General features: G+C 38.7%; 1 protein-coding gene across 3 annotated transcripts in view; it reads right to left on the bottom strand.

The window, feature by feature from the left end:
• The window catches only part of LOC111922021 (uncharacterized), a 33,675-nt gene extending 11,536 nt beyond the window's left edge, over positions 1 to 22,139 (bottom strand). The window contains exons 1-5 of one of the 3 annotated variants that reach the window (XR_015274135.1): positions 21,781 to 22,098; positions 15,318 to 15,419; positions 13,354 to 13,505; positions 12,629 to 12,787; positions 7,197 to 7,281 (exon numbers count right to left, since the gene is read on the bottom strand). Coding sequence is in view for 1 of the 3 variants with exons in the window: in XM_086842899.1 (XP_086699025.1) it covers positions 7,197 to 7,281; positions 12,629 to 12,787; positions 13,354 to 13,382 (273 nt within the window). In the remaining 2 variants the exon portion in view is untranslated. Of the gene's footprint in view, positions 1 to 7,196; positions 7,282 to 12,628; positions 12,788 to 13,353; positions 13,506 to 15,317; positions 15,420 to 21,780 lie in introns of those variants that run through there. The other 2 variants (XR_015274136.1, XM_086842899.1) reach the window with 2 other exon arrangements.
• Positions 22,140 to 23,034: the final 895 nt, after the last annotated feature.

Raw genomic sequence — 23,034 nt, 5'->3', positions numbered from 1 at the left:
AGGCCAGAGGTACAAGGTCAGATTAAACAATATATGGGGATATCGACTAATCTCTGAGACTTTTGGTGAGTGCTAAATAAACATTCTGATGTTGAGAGAAACGTTTTCACCTCAATATCAGAATGATACATCTACAACTGACAAAATTGGATCAAGTGGTTCACAATTAAGGAGTTCTACAGGTATTAATTTAGTAATTTTTTGAACAAAATATTTTTTCAGAAAGCATAAAAATATTGTAAACTTCAAAAAAAGATTAAAACACAATAAGAGATTCATGTTTGATGTTTAGACCTTGATACAGTCCATGTGAAATGCTGACCTCAGGTGGGAACCACAGCCAGAGCTCAGAGGGACTTCTCTGTTCCCCATGGTGTTTGTGTACCTGGAAGGGAGGGGCTGACCTGGACTGGGTGAATGTGAAGTGTGTGAGTTTCTGAGGATGTAAAACTTAGGATGTCAATTACTATCCATTGCTGTTCCTACCCTGTTTTGTTAACACAGTTCAGATACATCACTGAAGAATATTTTTCTCAAGCAGCTACCCCACCACAGATTCCTTTGCAATACTTTGTATTTTTTTTTCAAAAAAACAACCCCAAACCATTAGAAGATGGATTTAAATTCTGTAGGAAACAAATATAAATTGATATATGAAAGTCTTATATTTAGATACTGACGAAGAAATTGTTCCTGCTTCAATGACTTGACTCCCATATATAAACAAAATATAGAAAAATGGAAATCTGTTCTGTTGTGTGTGTGTTAAGCATTCATCCATTTATTCATTCTTCATCCTTAACAATGTTCTTTCTTCCCAGGCTAAATAATAACAATGCAAGAGTGGTTAAGCAATGGAAATTAATAATGCTACTGCTATATCCCCCAAAATAGAATTTCAGAGACAAGACAAGTCACCTATCACATTCATCATCTACTTGTAAAATCTGTTTATTCTGTAAAGGTATGTCTATTATTATTAATAATATGTATATTATTGAATATATGATTTACATATAAGAGATGTATATAATAATATTTGATTATACATATATGTATAATAATGTGTATAAAAAGTATTATAATAATATAATGTATTAATAATATATGTACAAATAAATATATGTATATGTATATGATGTACATATACATATATGTGTATGTTTTATATGTGTATGTTTTATACACATATATGTATATATAATTTATTATACATATAAAATATGTATATTTTTATATCATTATAAAGCTTCATCAGTTAAAGTGCAATCCTGAGCAACAATAATGTGTTACATTGTATATATACATGTTGTATATACATGTTGTATATATATATATAAAAAGAGAGGCAGTACTTGCTAGAGCAGATTCCGTATTTTGGAGAAATGACTCTCTCTGAGGGTCACGAGGCCTTACAACAGGTTTCCCAGGGAAGTGTTCAAGGCCAGGCTGGATGGAGCTCTGAACAACCCAGTGTGGTGGAAGGTGTCCCTGCTGGCCTGGTTCCAGCTAGGACAGAGTTAATTTTTTGCAGGGAATATGCCCAGGATCCAAAGGTTATTCAATACCACCTCATGTCATTGTGGGACACAGGGGAAGGGACACTTCTCTGGGAGCAAGGACTTCTGTCCAGTTTGGAGTGGCATGGCTGCAGTTGGGTCATGAGCTCTGTGGTGAGCATTTTGGCATTGAATAACTCTCTCTTCTCTGCACTTTTATTATTAATATTGTTCCTGTTACTGTGTTCTTATTTCATTGGTGTTTCCAGTACATTGTTCATATCTCAACATGTGAGATCTGGCCTGAGGGAGAATAGTCTTGAATGGCATGGGATGTGGGAGAAAATGTGCCAGTTTTTAGAGAAGTTCTCTGATGGTTTGAAATTTTACCACTGGACAACTACAGCACCCTGGTAAAGTGACAGAATATTTGCAAGAAAAATGCTGTGGCAGCACCAGAGAGGATAAACTTATTGCCATGTTGGGTTCTGGCTACTATTTATTGGACACTGCTGGTCACTCGACAGCACCCTTAGTGAAGGAGGAGAAAAACATAACAACAGGAACTGTGGTCACTCAAACTGCAGCTGAGCAAGAGGAACAACCTGTGCCAGTCACAGCAGCCCCTGTACTGCAGAAGAAATCCAAGACAAAATCAATTTGCTTAGTGATGGATGAGGAGGAAACAGGGCCCTCAGCACAGGAGGAAGAGGCAGGGCCAGAGATAATGCCCGGTCCCTGTCCCCAGGAGATCTGAGAGATACGAGAAAAGGTTTCAGCTGCTGGCTGGGTGAGCCCCTGGTGGCCTGGCTGCTCCAATGCTGGGATATTGCAGCCCATGATAATGAAACTTATTCCTTATTCTCCCAGATACTGTGTACTTCTTGATAACAGTAGAAAAATCACCTTAGTGCTTCAAATTGTTCTTGGCAGACGGATGTACCAAGTGGACGATATTTGACATCTGATTCAATAGAATAGTGGTTTATCCTGTTTAATTTTATTTCTAGATTTTACCTCATGTATAATGTTTCCATTGCTATTATTGCCAATAGGTAAGCTGCCCAAGAGAAATACAGAAAGATGATTTACATGCTCCAGTAGCAACCCTTAGGTTTAGGTGTTCTGTTTTGATGTGTGGGAATAAAAAAGAAAAGGAGGTCCAGATGAGGTCAGAAAAGGCAATAACAAATATAATTTCTCTGTATTACAGATCTAGAAGGGTGTGGAAAATGCCATCACTTCCCAAACAGTATAATGAAGTATAAATCAAGATACTTTTGCTTTGCAAAATAAATAAGTGAGGATTGTGGCAGACTTTGGTTTAGTCCTGAATAGATTATTTTCCAATTTATTGTTGAATGAAGAAAGTATGGTCAATACACTTTGAAAGTCTTTAGAGATGTCTAATGCTAATGTGGAGATACTTGCTGCCAGTTGGTAACACCTCTGAATTAGAGGATTGCTAGTTCTCTGGCTTCCTGCAGAATTTGCCTTATATTGTGAAAAACGTTCTTAGCCATTGAAATCATTCCAGTTCCATCATCATCTTTTGTTAGAATTTTAATTCAGGCTGGTACCATGCCTAGTTTTATGGTTTCACAGTGATAATCCTCATAAAACTAGCTGTCATAGATCCCCTCAATTTACATCTCTAATTCCCCTTTCTCTGTGCTTTCATAGAAACCACTTGCCTTGTGAAAACTCTGAAGGCAGCATACCACGGGTAACCTGGCAGCACTGGAAAGAACAGGAGCAGGGAAATTAGCTCTTTGGTTTTTTTTCATTATTTGTCTGTTCTTTCTTTTTGTTCCTAGTATTTTCTTAGGAGATACTTCTGCATTTCCTTCTATTGATGCAGGTTATTTACTCAGGAAAGTAGAGCAGAGTTACAAAGGCTTCCCAAGCTAAGGAGTACAGATTACTTTGACAAGCTGTTCTGGAGTTTTATATTTTATTTTGTGCCCCTGTCATGCTGAGGAGTGAGAGAGCAGCCTGGTGGGCAGCCAGTGGCCAATGAAGGCCAACCCACCACAATAGGTTAGGAAGATCTTAAATAACAATCCTTCAGCACCAGATGACAGTAATCCTGTGGGGAAATATGGATATATAGCATCATCTGATTTGTCAAGCAACTCTGAAATATCAGGTCTGAGCCTGATAAATGACCAAATCTGTCCTCATTCTGGAAGGAGTCTGACAAATTTCACAGCTAAAGTTTTCTTCACCTTAAGAACTTCTGCTCATTGACATTCATCCTTGAGAGATAAGATTAGAACTGGTATCTCAATCTCCTCAGAAAAGATCTCAGCCAAAAAGATCAAAACATGCAAAGCTCCAGGTGAGTCAGAGCTGAGAACTGTGAGGAGGCATTGTGCCATGTCACAGAATCACAGAATATTCTCAGGTGGAAGGAAATAATGAGGATCATAGAGTCCAACTCTGAAGGGAATGGCCTGTATTGGGATTGGCCCCATGGCCTTGGCGTTATTAGCACCATGCTCTGACCGACTGAACAAATCTCAGATATGTTATTTCCTGAACTCTGCATCAACGAGAAACCTGCCACTAATAATCTCATTTCCTATCAGTGCAATATTGTTTAGCCTTCTTACCTTCACTGATGAAAGGATGCACAAATAACATTATTTTAATTGTATAATAAGCAAACAGCTACAGGGAAAGTCACCTTAAAATGCAAAGAAATGTAAATAAACGGAAAGGCACAATGTGCATTGATTTTTCTCCATAATAGGATGGATTGGTCATTTGAAAGGCACTTTTCTATGAATCTACAAGTAACTTTTATTGCATGGCTGCTGGAATAACTAATCTGTCACACCATTTGCTATTCTCCTGGGAATTGTGGTTGGTTGTGCCAGCTGCAGTCAGAGTTCACAGAAATCCTCTGCAACTGCCTTCTCCCACACTATGAATCATAGCTGCTGCTGTGGATGTATTTTAAAATGTCTTAATTTTAATGAGGTTTTTAATGCTAAATTAATTTTGCATCTTCTTACTCACCAAGATTCAATGTAAACATTATTAAACTATTTTTTTTTCTATTGGCAATGTGATTCATTAGCAATGGGATTTTTTTAACCCTACCATTTTGTCAACGTTCTTTGCTTGTTTGAAATGATACAAATTAAGGTGAACATTGTTACTATGTTAAAGAAAATGACCATGCATGTGAAATAGGCAATTCTGGGAGCACCAGCAACGCACATTTATCTAGAAAGAAGGTTTGGGCAGAGTATAGACTATTCACAGTTCTTACTGCCCTACCTATGGATTTCAGCTGTTTTCCAGGGACCAAAGCTAAGGAGGAATAACAAAAAGAAACAATCCAAAGTAAATAACTAAAATTAATCAGCAGTCAAAATAGAGATTTCATTGAGTTTAAAGAATAAAGAAACACAGGGGAGTTGTGCAGATACAAAAACAATATTAAAATATTGGGGCAGTCACAGCTTCTCTGGGTACCCTGTGCCAGGGCTTCCCCATCCTCACAGGGAGGAATTCCTTCCCAATATCCCATCTATCCCTGCCCTGTGGCAGTGGGAAGCCATTTCCCCTTGTCCTATTGCTCCCTCCCTTGCAAAGTCTCTCCATGGCTCTTGTTGGCTCCTTCAGGCACTTAAGGGCCACAGTGAGGTCACCCCAAAGCTTCTCCATCTGAACAATGCCAACTCTCCCATCCTTTCCTCCCATCAGAGCTGCTCCATCCCTCTGCTCATCCTGGAGCCTCCTCTGGACTCTCTCCAGCAGCTCCAGGTCCTTCCTGAGCTGGGCCCAGGCTGGGGCAGCTCTGCAGGTGGGGTCTCACCTGAACAGGGCAGAGGGGTGGAACAGTGAAATAGACATGAAAAGGAAAACAGCAACTTAACGGGTTAGTTTCACTGGTAGTGAAGAGATTAAAAATGTGACCTGCAAAAGAGCAAAGAATGTGCCCTGTGTAAATGAGAGAAGGAGAAAGAAACCAAAGTAAAAGTTTAAATCCCAGGGTTTGAACCCCATCTCAAGGCTGCAGGGAACTGAAGCTCTGAGTGTGTTACATCAACAATTGTGCTTTTGATGAAAGATGCTATTAAAGATGACACAATTTCTAAAGAATTCCAAACACTTAAATATTTCTTTGAAGTTTTTGTCTCTCTGTACTTATGCAGGGTGTGGTTTTTAGGCATTTACAATAACTATTATGAACTTGCTCATGCACTCATTGTGGACAATTCTATTTTTTTTCAGACCCTTTATGAGAGCACTTGTAAGTTCTTATTTTTGGTACTTACTGAATTTTGAATATAGTTCCAATTAATCAGTTAGAAGATTTTATGGAATCTGCTAGATTTTCTATTTTTCAGGGACATATTTTATTATACTAAAATGGAGTTAACACAAAGATTAAAGGCACCAGGCTGGAAGTAAAAATCTCTGAATTTGTATCCTGCTCTGTAATAAATTATTTGGTCACACATAAATACTATTTCTCTTTACTTGTATAGAAAAACTTTTTTTTTCTTTTTCTCCATTCTATTGCTTTGAGATAAATGGGCAGGCAGAATTATAAATAAATAAATATTTTATAAACATCAAAAATTTAAAAACTATATATTCTATGTTGGAATTATATTTTAACAATACTGGGATACAATAGTGTGTTAGTGAATTGGAGGAAGGCATCACTTTGTACTGTGTATTTTATTCAGTAGAGTTCCTACTACTAAATTTTTAACTGAAAACAAATTGGGTCATTTACCCTTGTAACTGTAACTCCTGGTCTTGCTTCATGTTGTCTTTTTGTCAAATTTTAAACTGATCTTATATTCCTAATTCAAACTCTAAGACATTGAAAGGCTGCTACTTAAATCAAACATCTCTGCAACTAAATTGAGATATGTGTGTGTTATAAGATTGCCTTAAATAGCAATAGTGAGCTTAATACCACATTTATAAGTAAAACTGAGTTGGGTATTGCAGGACCTTGGCTCATAATTTAAAAATCCAGTGGACTACTTTGAGAACACTCTTACAATTAAACACAGGAAAGAAAAATTTTCCTCTCTAGCTAAAATTTAGAGAAGGAATCAGAACTGAAAGAGCAGATAAGATGATGATTTTAAAAAAAAAATATTAGAAAGATCACTAGTTAATTAAAAAAAAAGAAAAATAGCTTTAAATATATCAGTGAATCAATTTCTAGTGAAAGCAAATCTTTTGCAGCAGGAATGGGGTGAGGAATGTTGTATTAAATCAAGTCTAAAAGTCTGGGATAATTTTCTCTCAACTTCCAGTCACTCAGGAGAAATCTGACAATACCAATATTGTCCTTAAAACTAAAATCTTCCAAGTGTAGTATGTTTTTTTAAAGTGAAGACAAAGCCAATTACTCAAAATTCAGTTAATTAGTTCAAGTGTGAACACCTCCCATTTTTAGACTACCCAAAAATGAAAATACATGGAAGAAGAGAATCACTCAGGCTGAGGAAATATGAAAACACATAGCAAGATTAATGAAGTTTGAAATTCTTTAACAGCATAAATATTTAAATATATTGAGTAATATAATGGTTTTACATTGTTATCACACATAAGTGCAGGTACACAGTTGAATGCCTGCCTGGAACATACAATGCTAAATTTGGAAAAAGCAAGCTGATCATTAAAAGCAGGTTCAGAAATTGCTAGAACACCCACCTTAGCTGGGGACAAGGGGACTGGAAACCACTGAGTTACAGCTTTTTGGCAGCCTGAAGTTATACCTCTGTATGCTGCAGGTTGGCTAAAAAGAGAATTATGGAAGAGAGGCTTAGGAAATGTCAGGAAAGGCAGAGATCCTAATCTACAAATTGAAGAAGATGTGAAGAAGAGTTTAATGCACTATTACTTGATGAAAATAAATAAATCAGTATATTAATTCATAAGCAGTAGATTCTTTAGTATTCTGCAGTTGTCTTTCCCCCTGTGCTGTATTACAGCAAAGGTATAAATATTATACTAAGTTATTATATCATGTTTCAGAAATTAGTTTAATAAAGATTAATTTAGTTATATTAGTTTCCCTGAATAAAGCACAATTTATAAAACCTTACCTAACTGATAATTTAGAAATAGATGACTTCACTACATAATTAACTACTTGAGCCCTTATGCCTGTGCTTATGTACCTTGCAAAAACAGTGTGTGGGAGGTGATACATTAAAGTTAATATAATAAATATTAAGGATGACAACAGATGGGCTAGCTGTAGAAATAAAAACAAAAGTATATTTTTGGCAAAATGACTTAAAAAAGGTAAGAAGACAAGCAACTTTTATAAAGGTTAAAAAATGCTAAACATAAATTGTCCTTGACTTATAGAAAGTGTACTCTCATTACTCCAATGAATCAAGTAAGTTGGCTAAAACCAGTGTGAATTTCTTGTCCTAAAACCAAATCTTCATTAGGCCCAAACAAGCTGTTTGATTGCTATTGAGTTACAGACTTTACCATTACTTCGTATTACTTTGAATCATGACTATTTATGAAGCCTGTGTCATTCTTGCAAGGCTGTGATGCCACAGCAAGGCACATCACAAGGACACTGACACTCTTGGGCTGATGTGGTGCCTGAGATGTCACTGAATATGCTTTGCCTCCCAGAACACACCTGAGAACACCAAGTGCAGTTTGGCTATGTAAACTCCACGGGTGTGCATATCAGAACAAACACTATTTGATACACAGCAAGCTGCCAAAGGCTGTTGTTGGCTGTTATTCCCTGGAAACTCCAGAAATACTATCAATAGCTCCTGTAAAAATTCTGTCTCATGAGGGATCCTTAAAAACACCAACAGTTTCCTCTAAGTGTTCCAACTGACTCCAACATCTATCCATCCTTCCCACCAGAATGCTTTCTGTAAAGTCCAAATGTCCTAGTTTCTTGATCTAGTTTAAGAGCTCTGATTCTGGCACTATCCAACGTGGAGATGAGTATTTTGCCTCCTTTCTAACAGATATTTGATCAGTATTTTACCTACTTCACATGATCTTTGTAAGATTATTCAGGTCTAAATCTTCCAGTCAGCCTTCTAAAAACACATTTCTTTTGGCTATAATTATTCTTGCTGTGCTCCTCAGAACTCTCTTCAAAGTATTGCATTGCTGTTCAACCTATTTTTTTATTGTCTCAGATAAATCCACCAGTCCCATATAATTTAAAAACAGCTAAAACCAAGATACACTAATATTTCTTTGCCTGCTGCAAACATGCTTTCTATCCTAATAAAAAATCTCTTATAACTGCCTTTTAAATACTTATCAGGAGTCCTCTAGGTTTAGATGATATGGACTGAGGCAGAGAAGGGTTAGAAAATCTCCCAAGGTCCTTTCCAGGTTGTTTCATCAAGATACCAACATTCTTCTGATTCATGTGATTGCTAACACGTATTTTATTATTTCTGACTCAAAAGGAATTTTCTATGTAAAAAGACAAATTAGGGTTTTTCTCTGAATATCTACAGGAAAAATTCATTGCACCCTTTATTCTCCTCGGTAGCCTGCACTCTGGATGGGACAGGTGGGACAGGAGGGAAGGTGTAAAGTGGAAGCAGATTCTCCAGGTTTTAATTAACACCCTCTACCTCTTGTTCCACTGTTTAGAGCCACAATAATGTTTTAAGGCTCAAATTCTTTTCTTGTTATACCTTACAGACTATAACAGAATATGTTGAACTCTTGTTCTTTTTACTTGGTACCTCACAGCCTTTGCATCTTCCAATAATTTTAAGCTTTTTAATTTTTTTTAAAAAAAATTTATTATTCTACTTTGCTAACAGTACTGTTAGAAAGACATTAGTTGCCTAGAATGTGAACAGAACATAAAGTCTGTTCTGCTAACAGTTATAAATAGTAATTTAAATATATTGGTCTTTAAGCATCTAAATATTGACATTGATGCAAGCAGATCACTAAACTCTGAAGTCATGTGTATAATACAAGATTGAATTAAAAAAATGAACCAATCCCCCAGTTAAACAAATAGACATTAGACATAATCTAGCATGGTATGTCTTTGATTGCTTTAGTTTTGCAATTTGACAGATGATGCTTTACATGGAAACCTCATTAAAAATTGCCAGTGGTTCTGTTTGGAAAGACTAATTTGTACAGATCATTTTGCCTTAATGAGGTTCCATGTGAAGATGAACTAAGATCTATTGAGCTGGTGCACTTTAATTAGTACTCTAGAGTTGGTGTTCCTCTTTGTCACTGTCATAATTTTTGACTTCCAATATAGATGATCAAATGAGAAAGCATCATTGGGGATGATGAACCCTATCACCAGTTTCTCCACTGCAAAATACATTTAAACCTGTGTAGTTTCTTTTTCTGTGCTAGATTCTAGGATTAAAATGTAAAATATGACTTATTTCATCTATCCTGATGATATGATTAGAGTTTCCTTATCCAAGGCATGTATTGCATTTAAAGGCATTTATAAAACAGGTATAATGTAAATTATATCTTTCTAGCTTTTTGGGCAGTAAGAGAGACTTCAGGAGCCTACTACTATCATTGTCCCATAAATAACTTTGCAAAGCAACAGAACTAAATGTTTGTGATTATATTGTTTTACTGTCACTAATCAGGAACAAAAGATTTGAGTTGATCAAGATATTATGTGAATTCATTGTGATTTCATTGAAGTTTGTGTTTAAAAGCCTGTGAAAATCTTTCTGATGTCACAAAAATTAGGTAAAACCAATTTACTAATTCAGGCCAATTCAGTTGTATATATACACATACATACATACATACATACAATCATACATACATACATATATAACTAAAATATATTTTTTGGCCTATTCAAAAAGATTTCCTAAAATTGACTTTAGAATGAAAGTAAGATATCATTAATGCAAATATAAACAGAAAAAAAGAAAATGGTAAATAGGGAGAATCCATGTGGTGAAATTTATTAAGGATTAAATTGCCATAAACATTTAAAAATAATTTTCTAATGCAGATTCTTTTTTAGCTTTTCTTTAGTTCAAGGACTTCCTGAAAGTCATCAATTTTAGTTAAGCAATTTGCTAGATAATTCCAAATTATTCTCTAGGAGAGGGATACTTCTCTATTAGATCCTGTAACATATATCAAGAACCTATGATAAAACTGAGGTCTATTTTATCTCAAAAGGGGTTTCCAAGGAGTATTTTCTGCACAAATATAAAAGCTTGAAATAGTAGTAAATAAAGCAAAGTCCACAGTTTCAACATGTTTAGGAAAAAAGCCCTGACAGTCACTTCAGTATTTTGCAAGAGCCGTTTGTTTCACTCACAGAAAAAAGGAAAACAAGCAAAAGAATTTCTGATTGTTTAATTGCATTATGATCCCTTTGACAGCATTACAAAACCCAATTTTCAAATAAAGTGTTTTCTCCAATTCTCAATCACAGTTTTCCTAAGCACTGCTATTTAAACAGGGCTTCAGGAATGTAGAACTGAGGATGAAAATCCAGTAAATGAAGGCACTGCAAAGCATAACAGGAAGAACAGATTAAAACTTTCAGCTTGAAAAAGCAGCTGATGCAGTAATAGGAACTCATATATTTCACATGTTCACCTCTGATTAATTTTTTTCATCCTATTATAAAAAGAAAAATTTGTATCCTGTTATACATCCTGATAACTCCTATAGCTAAAATCTCCACACACACACAGATTCACTGCTGCCCTCAGTTCTACTTCAGAAATTCACTTTTCACCAAGTTTCTTTGAGTAGTTGTCACCAAAAAGCTACAGGAGCATGAAAGTTTTCATGCAAGGATTTGCCATTTCTGCCTTGTTAAGGTCACTGTTTGCCTTAGGTTCTATACATTCTTATTATTTTTTTTACCTTTCAAGAGTGACTAATCCTCTTTGCTCTCTGCTGATGCTCCTCAGGCACATTTTTTTTTCTTGACATGATAAGGCTTGATTTTGACAATGTTTATAAATAACAAACAAAATTACAAGTGAAATGCTTAGATCAACATTTTGGGAATTGTTTTAAAACCTTTTAAAGAGTTTAATTTATAGATACTTAGTTTACTAATGCTCACTTCAAAATTATGTTGTTCATAGGTCCTCAGTTGCCCAGTGTAATAGATGTGGATGATAGAGTGAAAATGTAATTAATATTATGTTAATGTTACGTTATATTATGTTAATGCTATGTTATATATATTATATTATATTATATTATATTATATTATATTATGTCATTATATGTCATTAAATTATATGTAATTTTATTTTATTATATGTAATTTTATTTTATTACATTTATTATATTATACATAGTTTAAGATATATTAATATACTTAGTTTATCCACCTGTGGAAAGTCTTATTGGCAAATTCTTTGAGAAGAAAATATTGAGCAGCAGTGAATGAAATTGCCAGGCCCAATGCACGAGTATATTTTACAGTGCCCCCAGGATGGAGATGCAGAGCTGTGGCAGGAATTTGGGTTATTATGGGTAATTGTGTTCACAGTGAGTTAAATTTACTGTAGCATTGTAGAACAGTCAACAGCAATATAGCAAACAGATTTCCATCCAGTCTCTAAACACATTATGCTGAGCATGGAACAAATAAACAGAGACAGCCTCTACAAGGAGATTTACCCATCAAGTGAGATGACAGAATCACAGAATCAATCAGGTTGGGAAAGATCTTTGATATCATTCAGCCCAACCTATGACCTAACACCATCTCGTCAACTAGACCATGGCAATGATTCTACATCCAGAGATGGTGTCTCCACCAACTCCCTGGGCAGCTCATTCCAACACCCAGCCACTCTTCCTTTGAAGAACTTCTCCCTAATGTCCAGCCTAAGCCTCCCCTGCTGCAGCTTAAGGCTGTGTCCTCTTGTCCTGTCACTGGAAGGGCCCAGAGTGGCTCATGTGGTGCCACCTCCCCGCTCCAGCAGGGCCATCCCAGAGCCCAGGGCCCAGAAGTGTGTCCAGACAGGTCTGGAATATCCCCAGGGAGGAGACTCCACACCCTCTCTAGTAAATCTGTGTCAGTGCTCAGTCACTGCACAGGAAAAATGTTTTTCCTCATATTAAGGTGGAACTTCCTGGACATCAGTTTCTACCTCTGGCCTCTTGTCCTGTTGCTGGGCACACACGATGTGGCAGCCATCCAAGGTAGAACAGTGTCTGTGTCCTTGTGGAGTTCCCACATCCAGCTCTTTCTGGAGGACTCCTGAGTCCCAGGAGTGCATGTCTCAAGGTCTGCAGCCCACAGATGTGTGCTGAAGGAAACAAGTAAGAAGTTACAATTAGTGTAGGAAAATGAGGTGAACAAAGTATGGCAGTAGAGAAACATTACAAGCTGATTCCAGCCTTCTGCATCACTTTTTACCTCACCAAAGAAACAAGGAAAATCAGCAAAACCACAGAAAACTGAGGCTGGAAAGGGGGCAGGAAGGACTCCTCTCTCTGAAGTCTGCACTAGGGAAAGCAAAGATGTTTCTCTAAATGCCTCAGTAACTATTTACTGCATTTTTCCCCCCTCAATGTTATTTGTTTTTGTTCTTCTGTTATAATCTACTTTTTCCTCAATTCTCTTTTTGTCACTGCCTGTGCAGCATGAGCCCTTAATATTTCTGCAGTTTTCTAATGGTGCTCAGCTTTGCCCAGTGGTTGCTCTGTTGTGCACCTGAAACTGTCTGAAATAAGCTGGAACTGTCTGTGACCAGCACAGAGCAGCCCCTGATCTCCTCTAACTGAGACACCAACACCTGGACACCTAAATCCAATACAATGACACTCATGGGATGCAAAAAGCTTATTGATATCTGTTCTTGGAATGCCAGACCTGCTGCTTGCTGTAGAGAGGAAATCCATAACTTTTCACAGACTGGTGTCATTCTTGTCACCAGGGCTAACAAGGCTGCTTTAAACATTCCAGATTTAGGATTCAATGTACATGAATGCTTTTCTTCTTAGAGTGCCTTAAAGGCCTTGGTCCTGCAAATTAAAATGAGTTCATTGCATCAATGTGCCAGTGCAATAAAAATGTAAAGTTCAAACAAGAGGAACATTAATTGTGACAATATCAATAAATTGATGCTTTTGGAATTAACTTTGTCATTGTAACTGTCTAGCTGGCGAGACAGATAAACCAAGCTGCCAATAGTTACCTTTACTATTTCTGGAGAAAACCACATGAATTTTCCTCCATGTTCCAAATCAGCATTTGAAAATTGGAATTAAATAATAATAACCATTTGAAAATTGAAAATTAAACAATGTAAGGAAAAGATGGCTTTGGTTACTATAATTTTCACTATAAAAATATAAAGCAATAAATGATTTCTAGAGATGTATAGACTAAAGAAGCTAAAATAAATGGAAATCAAAAGAGAGAGTGGAGAATATGCAACTGACTTTTTTCTTGCCTATGTCCCACAAGTTCAGCTTTTCAAAGCACTTTGCTTTTTTTTAAATAGTGATCCAGTATAATTTTTCTGTCCCACAGGTCAGAGTGTGCTTGTACTGTAAATACTCAAGAAAAAAAATCTTTCTCTCTTGAAGAGATGGTGAGACATTCTAAATTTAAAAAAAAATTTACATAAAATTGGACCTCATTATTACAAATTATTTTATAGGACGGTTCTAAACAGCACCTGAACTGTACTTCTACCTGTTACTGAAATACCTCAAAATCCCCATTTTTCAGATTTCAAACTTCATCTTCCTTTCCAATGCATTTAAGCTGAAGGAGGGTAGATTTAGGTTAGATACTGGGAGGAAATCATTCCCTGTGAGGGTGGGGAGGCCCTGGCACAGGTTACCCAGAGAAGCTGTGGCTGCCCCTGGATCCCTGGAAGTGTCCAAGGCCAGGCTGGACAGGGCTTGGAGCAACCTGGAGTGGTGGAAGGTGTTCCTGCCCATGGCAGGGGGTGGCTCTGGATGGGCTTTAAGGGCCTTTCCACCCCAAACCACTCTGAGGTTCTCTGATTCTCTATTTCTGTGGTTCTGTGATCTCACCACAGTGTGATTTCAGCATAGTGACACCTTGCTTCTGAAAATTTGCTTGATAATTCACGTTCAGCCCTATGAGTTCTTTTCTTCACTTGTACCAGGATGTCTGCTTTTTATTTATCTCCTCCTCACTTTAAAATGGCTGGTGTACATTTGGCACTAACTTCTCAGGGGTTCTGCAGTGATGGGGCTTGTGAGATTATTTCTGTACGCAAGATGCACTAGCAAGGGGCACAAAAGAAGCAAAAGAAGCTTCTCAGGTTCCAGTGGGTGATTCAAATGCTAGATCAAATGCCATCAGAATGACATGTTGGTTTAGAAACTTAATGTTCTGGGACAAACTGTGAAAGTGAGCAACAATCCAAACTGAATGGCAATAACAATACTGAGAGATCTTCTGCTCTCCTAATACAGCTGTAGTGAAGAGCTTTTTCTTTTTCTTTTTCTTTTTCTTTTTCTTTTTCTTTTTCTTTTTCTTTTTCTTTTTCTTTTTCTTTTTCTTTTTCTTTTTCTTTTTCTTTTTCTTTTTCTTTTTCTTTTTCTTTTTCTTTCTCTTTCTCTTTCTCTTTCCCTTCCCTTCCCTTCCCTTCCCTTCCCTTCCCTTCCCTTCCCTTCCCTTCCCTTCCCTTCCCTTCCCTTCCCTTCCCTTCCCTTCCCTTCCCTCTTTTCCCCTTCTTTTCCTTTCTTTTGTTTGGAATACATGTATTAACACTATTATATCTTCTACATATCACTTTTTAAATGCCTCTAGCACTACTTGAAACACATTGGAAGTCTGTTTAATGTGATTCTTACTCATTTCTATACCCAAGCTGACCCTGCTCAACCATAAAACAGTGATGATCTGCCTGTAGAGTGTTTCTGTCTGCCAGGATTTCATCAATTCACAAACAACCACTGGAAAGGAACAAAAAAAAAGACTGAGATAGGCAAAAGGAACTGCCAGACTATATTTAGGATTGTCTTATAAATATCACCAGTATAGGTACAAGATTTTAAAATATCATAAACAATTTAATCAGAAAAACAAATCTTCAGAAATAATCTTAAATGTATAATTGTTACTGAAAAAGAACGAAAAAGTTGTTTGGTATGCCAGAAGATTCTGAGTCAGTGTTCAAAACATCTCGACAGCATTTCTACAAGTAGATGAGAGTATGTGAGACAAACCCTTCTTGAAAAACAGCCTAAAGGGGAATAACCTACTCTGCAGTTCCCTATCTGAATGTGCATAATTTGGCCTTGGATATAGATGACCTGGACATGAGGGCTGGGGCAACAATGTAGTGTTTAGTACACCTAGACACAAGGGGAAACATCATTACTTTTGGACAGCTTTGTTCTTTTTCTTGTCTAGAGAACAACACTCGGTGGTCCCAACCCTGCTGTAGCTCCTGTAATAAGCACCAGCAATATAAATGGCAAAGAGGTGTGTATGGAGGAAGCCAGAGCTATCAGGGAACTCACATTATAAAAACCAGACATTGGTCAGTAACAGGAGTTTTAACTTCTTTGTTACAAATGGTACATGTACCCAGAAAAATAGATAGCACAGGGTGAGCTAAACACTGTCTCAGTGGGACTTAATATTGTTCATAAACAGCAGCAGGATGCCTCAAAGAGAACATGAGAGCTGAAAAAATCTATCATTAAGATCACAATAGTAGCTAATGAATCCAGCAAAATGAATCACTTCAGAAACTTTTGAGAGAAATTAGGTCCCATTATGTTTCCAGATCCATAAATCCAGAGCACATTTTCTAATTCTGTGCCAGTTCCTCAGTTCAAATAATTCGACACTGGTCTTTGACTAACCAAAACTAAAACAGATAAGAATCTGACCTATACCATTCCTCAGATCATACCCTTAAGTAGTATCCTTTTTATAGGATGTTAGCCCAATTCCTGTTTCTGATTGAAAAAGTTTATTGAAATGCAGGGAACAGTGAACTATCCTACTAAATCACAATTATACTGATTATACTGTCGGTATTAAAATAACTGTGACCCTTTGTTGGAGTCACATTATATTGAACACTCAGAAATGTAAGCCTAGAACAACATGAATGATGATAGTATGGCTAATAATGATACCTTGACTATTAATCAGCTAGGTGAATTCAAAAATTAGGAAGACTGATAGGGAAGAACCTAAATTAATTCTGCTGTATACTGTTGTGTTGGTTTTGCTTGCCCTGGTTTTTGGTAGTGGGGGAGCCACAGAGGTGGCTTCTGTGAGAAGCTTCTGGAAGCTTCCACTGTGGCTGGCAGAGCCAGTCCCTGATGGCTCTGAAGATGGACATGCTGCTGGCCAAGGCTGGGCAATTAGAGAGGTTGGTAACGCCTCTGTGATAACAGATCTAAGAAGAAAATCAAAACAAAGGTGGGGACAGTTGTAATTTTCCAGCTAAAGAAGAGGAGGAGGTAAGAATGTGTGAGGGAAACAACATGGAGACACCAAGGTCAGTGGAGAAGGAGAGGGAGGAGGTGCTCCAGGTGCCAGAGCTGAGATTCCTCTGCAGGCTGTGGTGAGACCATGGTGAAGCAGCTGTGCCCCTGCAGCCTGTGGGGATCCATGGGGGATGCAGAGATCCCCTCACAGCCTGTGGGGATCCATGGGGGATGCAGAGATCCCCTCACAGCCTGTGGGGATCCATGGGGGATGCAGAGATCCCCTCACAGCCTGTGGGGATCCATGGGGGATGCAGAGATCCCCTCACAGCCTGTGGGGATCCATGGGGGATGCAGAGATCCCCTCACAGCCTGTGGGGATCCATGGGGGATGCAGATTTCCCCTCACAGCCTGTGGGGATCCATGGGGGATGCAGAGATCCCCTCACAGCCTGTGGGGATCCATGGGGGATGCAGAGATCCCCTCACAGCCTGTGGGGATCCACAGGGATGCAGAGATCCCCTCACAGACTGTGGGGATCCATGGGGGATGCAGAGATCCCCTCACAGCCTGTGGGGATCCATGGGGGATGCAGAGATCCCCTCACAGCCTGTGGGGATCCATGGGGGATGCAGAGATCCCCTCACAGCCTGTGGGGATCCATGGGGGATGCAGAGATCCCCTCACAGCCTGTGGGGATCCATGGGGGATGCAGAGATCCCCTCACAGCCTGTGGGGATCCATGGGGGATGCAGAGATCCCCTCACAGCCTGTGGGGATCAGTGGGGGATGCAGAGATCCACCTGCAGCCCAGGGGGGAGGTGTCCATACCAGAGCAGGTGAATGCCTGGAGGAGGCTGTGATCCAGTGGAGAGTGGGCCCTGCTTCCAGGCTGGAGCAGCCTGTCCATGGAGCACTGCAACCCCTGGAAGAGTGACCCACACCACAGCAGTTTGCACTGAGAACTCTTGCTCATGGGATGGAAGAGAACTGTTAGCAGCTTGTTTCCAGATCTGTTTTCAAATGCTGCTTATCTTCCTCATTGGAGTGCTACTTTTTTTTGTTGTTTGTTTTTTGGTAAATAAAAAACTTGTAAACAGTAAATTGTTTTGCACTTAAGAGTGTCTTCTGCCACTGTGGAGTTAAGATGTGAGCAGAGGGGCATTCAGGAGACCTGTGGCACTTGCTGCCTATAAGCCCTGTTTGTGGAGCAGACCTGCTTGATGTGCCTGCTCAGTACTTTCAGTTTATCTTTCTGCTGAAATAATTTCACTTTCCTTACTATTCTTGCAAACTTCATAGCGTTATTTTTTGTGCTGCTCAAATGTCATTCAATCTCTTGATTTCCTTTTGTTGGAGTCTTCTGGGAATCTTGTATTCGGGTGGCAGCAATTAACCAAATCTTCACATAGTATTGAAATGAGATTCTTCCCCAAAAGACACCTTCAGCAGAAGGGTTTATTCATTCCATCATGTTCTTGATAGCCATTTTTCTTAATAATCTTTTAGCTACTGTATTAAGCATCAGTCATGTTGACAAGATTTAATGAGTAAGAGGCCCTATTACAGTAATAAACAACTTCAGAGAAAATGAAAGATGGTCAGCTCATTATAGGTGCATCAAATTAGCAACACTGCTTGGCTAGGACTCTATAAAATTTACTAGCTGATAAACACCATGAATCATGTTTGGATATTTGGTCTGATGAAGAGCATGTACTGGACCACTTACATTGGCATGCTGCTAGTTGTATAAGCAATACAACATCATTATTTTTGGTAACTGCTGCTCACAGTTTGGAATGAATGGCTAATAATTAGTCTTTAATAAACTAGGACAGATTTCTAAACTGTGAGGATGTCTCCATTTCAGCTGCAGTGCCACAGGGACCTGGCATGTTTAAAAGCAGGTATGGATGTGTTACCTGAGCAAACAAGATGTCCAACAGGCTTAAAAGAGATTTTCCTGGATACCTTAACATGCTCTTTCCAATGCTGCCATGCTGGAGCTGGATGGAAGGTCTGGCTACATGCATGGAGGACATGATTCAATATTTAGAAGTGGGCTTCATTTGGCTCTGACATATATTCTGTTCTGGAGATATTCCTATATTTTGTATATATTCTTTCACTGTATTTATTATAAGCTTGCATCAACACAACCGTGATCAGAATCCTTGTCCACCAGTCACAGCTCCATCCTAACTAAATCACTGAAAAGGCTGGGAAAATTGTTAAATCTCAACTTCTTAAAATTGTTCCTTTTGTGTAAGATTTTAGCAACTATTTTGAGGAATTAAAGGCATTTGAAAAGAGCAAACAAAACTTGTTTGCAGGACTTGTTTATGGAGAATGTATTACATTTCAGATAGTTCAGTTCAGAATATATTGCATTTCAGACAGTTCAGCAGATACCTTGGCTAATGATTTTGTAACATATCCGTTACTAGCAATTCACTAGGAACTGAGCTGTAGTTAAATGGTTGTTTCTTAAACAACTATCAGTTGTCAACAGTCTGTGGAACAATAACCCTGAGTATGAACATGTGATGACTACAACATTTAGTACTTCAAGTGAATGAAAGTGTAGCTATTGTAATCCTTATATCCAGGTGGAGATTTAAGACCAAGCTATTGCAGAAAAAATAATTTGAAGAGCCTTAACCATGATATAAATATGCTGGGCTGTCAAATCTGTATCTCCAATGAGTTATAACTGCTCTTGGTTTTGAAACATCACAGGCAAATCAAAGCTTGCTACAAACTAACTGAGCTGAAGGTGAAAAAGCAGTACAACATAATTTCTTTTTTTTTTCCCTAAATGTTTATTGCTAACAGCTTAAAATACCCCATTGTATTCATATGTATCTTACAATTACTGCAGATGTACACAAAGTACATTTTATATACATTTTTATATGTATACATGTATATTTATATACATGTGTATTATTTTGGTCTTATGTGGGTAGTAATATTATCACCTTTGGAAATATGACACAGAAATTTACAATTATTTAGTAATGTCACAGATTTTTCTCATTTAATCAGGCTCAGGGGTGTGTTTTTCACAATGTTATTACTGGACAGACTGTGTCTCCCACCTCAATAATCAATATATGGTAAATACCTCATCTTCTCACTGTGCATTGCCTGGTGTCTTGTCTATACAGTGGCTTCTCTTTTTATCAGTACATGGCTGCAGTTATCAAGGTGATTTTATACCCAATGATGTCAGGAAGATAGAAAACACAAGTGATGATTACAGGGCTTCTCCCACCTGTACAAATACTCCATATGGCTTTTTAAACTTTTCATAAAGGTGAAAATAGTATTTGTTAGACAAAAAAGTAAAAGGAGAGCTGATCAAAAGCAAAAAAGGATAAATCATAGAATTATAGAATTGTGGAATCAGGCTATCACATAGTCAGAAAATCACAGAATGGGTTGGAAAGGACCTTTAAAATGCATCTTGTTCTACCCCCTGCCATGGGCAGTGTCAGAGACTGAAATGTCATGGTTCATGGCCTATAAACATCTTTACGAAGGATTTTTTGCCCACTATAGCAAAGCTGTATAGTGCAGCTGCACCACCATGTCCCACTCCACCCTGAATGTGCCTCCTTACTGGAACCTTGGAGTATGGGCTAAACTGCCTAAGGGGATTTGAGTTGAGATAAAGGTGACACTGTTGTTCAATTATCTCAGGTCTAGGAAAGAACTAACAAAGCCCAGGGAGAAGAATGCATCCACAAGAAAGCCAAACCCAGCAGCTGTCCTGAAAATCATCCCTGGCTGGATTTGGGATGGGGAAGCCATAGCCCACAGCTGAGGTCAGGTTTGCACAGTCTCTCCCCCAGCCTAAGGGGAAGGAGGAGAGTTTTGGGGGGTGTGGTGTGACCTCTGGTCAGAGGCACTGAACACCCATCCTCCCTCACACAAACAGGCTCAGTGCAAAACCCCCCAGCCCTGGAGGGCCACATCCATGGGACACTGATGTGTGAGGCAGCTGAGGGGGTGTCAGAATCCATCAAAGACCCCCTGAAGTGCTCCCCAGACTCATTCCTGAGGCTTTGCAACCGGTGTGAGGTGAAGTGATGCAACTGATTCAGAGTCTTGCAAAAGACTGTGTCAAACTTGCTCCCCACAGGGGAGGTACCTGAGTATTCTCAGCTGGCTAAAAGGCATATTAATCCATTGGATTCTATGTTTTTTTGGAGATACTCACCACCAAGAAGACCAGCTGGTGAAGATCAATGGGATGTCATTGGGATCCACAGAGTAGGGATATTTTCTAATTAATATTTTTCCGTCATTTTATCTCTTTCTCTCTCTCTCTCTCTCTCTCTCTCTCTCTCTCTGACTCTCTCATTTACTGTTAAATAAAATCCATACTATTGACTTTTCCATATAGTCTCATTTGTATCTTAGTTTGAGCAGAGGCATCTCTCTAAAATTTTAACAACCAGATCATAACAGGTAGGGACACCTTCCACCAGACCAGGATGGTCTGAGCCCCATCCAACCTGGCCTTGGACATTTCCAGAGATGGTGCTGTGCAACCTGTGCAAGCTTCTCTGGGCAACCTGTGCCAGTGGTTCACAGGGAAGGTTTTCTTAATACCAAATCTAAGTCTATCCTCTCAGTTTGAAAATCTTACCCCTCCTCTTATCATTACACTTCATGATAAAGAATCCATGATCTCCATATTTCCTTGGGCCCCTGTCATGGAGTTACTTTACCTTTAAGGGAGTTGGAGTTGCTGGGAACTGCCTGGAGTCTTTTCTCCTGACCAATTATCGGTCATTGCTGAGAACTGACAGCAGTTTAGGCCATTGAAAAGTGGGATCAACTTGTGAACCCTACCTTAAAGTGTAAAAGCAGAGCTCTCTGGGTTCTCTTTGTTTCCTGGCTGTGGAGGGTGGCAGAGCTCCAGGCCTCCCGTCCCTGCCCAGGCCGTGCGGCCGGGCGGGGATGGGGCCGGGCCTGCCCCGTCTCCCGGCCGGGAGATGGGGGGGCCTGGGGAAGGTTTTCCCCGGGCCGGGCCGGGCCGAGCCGATCTCTGGCTCGGCTGCAGGTTTTGCTGTAGCTGAATTCACTGGAAACTGCCGAGTGAAGAAAGAGAGAGGCCCTGGACTTGCAGCGGGCTGGAGCAGCGACCACACGCTCCAGAGCAGCCATGAGGAACTTTCCATCGCAGACGGCTCCAGCTCCTGTTCGGCAGAGATCTCCGAACCATCTACAAAAGCCTGGGCAAGATTTTAACTCTTTCATTACCCAGATGAGACTTGTGGATTAATCTTTTTATCCAGAGAGAGAGAGAGAGAGTGATCAACATGAAAAGAGACTTTATAAACCACCAGTGACAGGAGAGAAAAGAAGCTTCAGAAGAGGTAGAGAATTAAGAAGATGCTTTAATTAAGCTGAAATATCTTTCTGTTAAAACTATGGAGATGGACAATGAAGTCCTGAAAAGAACTCCTTTAATTCATGATACAGTATCTAGAGAGGAATAAAGTGTTCAAAGTGTAAATTTGAGTAAAAAATAGAGTAATTATGGTATAGTGAAGTGCTGGGAGATTTGAAGCCCTGAGAGGCAATGAGAAAACTGTTTTCTGGTGAAGCTCACAGAAACAGATGAAGAAGACTTTTTTGCCTTTGAATAACTTATCCTTAAAAATGCTATCTCTAGACTCGTGGCCCATACACACTTCAGAGTGATGTGAAAATGGGAGGAATGGGCTCTAATAATAGCAGCTCTGAGCAGCTAACATTAGGGCAATGGAAAACTATAACAAAAATATTTTTCTTGTGAGAAACTCCATAAATTAACAGGAAGAAACTTCTGTTTCTCTACAAAAACTGGTGAAAAGACTGTAGCAAGAATTGGGACTGTTTTAACCATCAAAGTTCCAAGGTTTTTGTCTCTGTTGTCATGTGAACAAGGGAATAGTGGGTAGATAGGGGATGAAAAGGTTTTTCTGGAAGTTTATTCTGGTGTTCTTATTATTGTAGTTTGTCAATAAACTTTTTTTTTTTTTCCCTTTTAAGTTTTATGCCTGTTTTGCTCTTGTTCTAATCCATATCTCACAGCAAGAAATAAGTAATTTTCTTAGTTAT

The sequence above is a fragment of the Cyanistes caeruleus genome, chromosome 9, assembly GCF_971803275.1.
Source record: "Cyanistes caeruleus chromosome 9, bCyaCae1.hap1.1, whole genome shotgun sequence".
Lineage (NCBI taxonomy): Eukaryota > Metazoa > Chordata > Aves > Passeriformes > Paridae > Cyanistes > Cyanistes caeruleus.
This window is presented reverse-complemented; position numbering and strand designations above follow the sequence as displayed.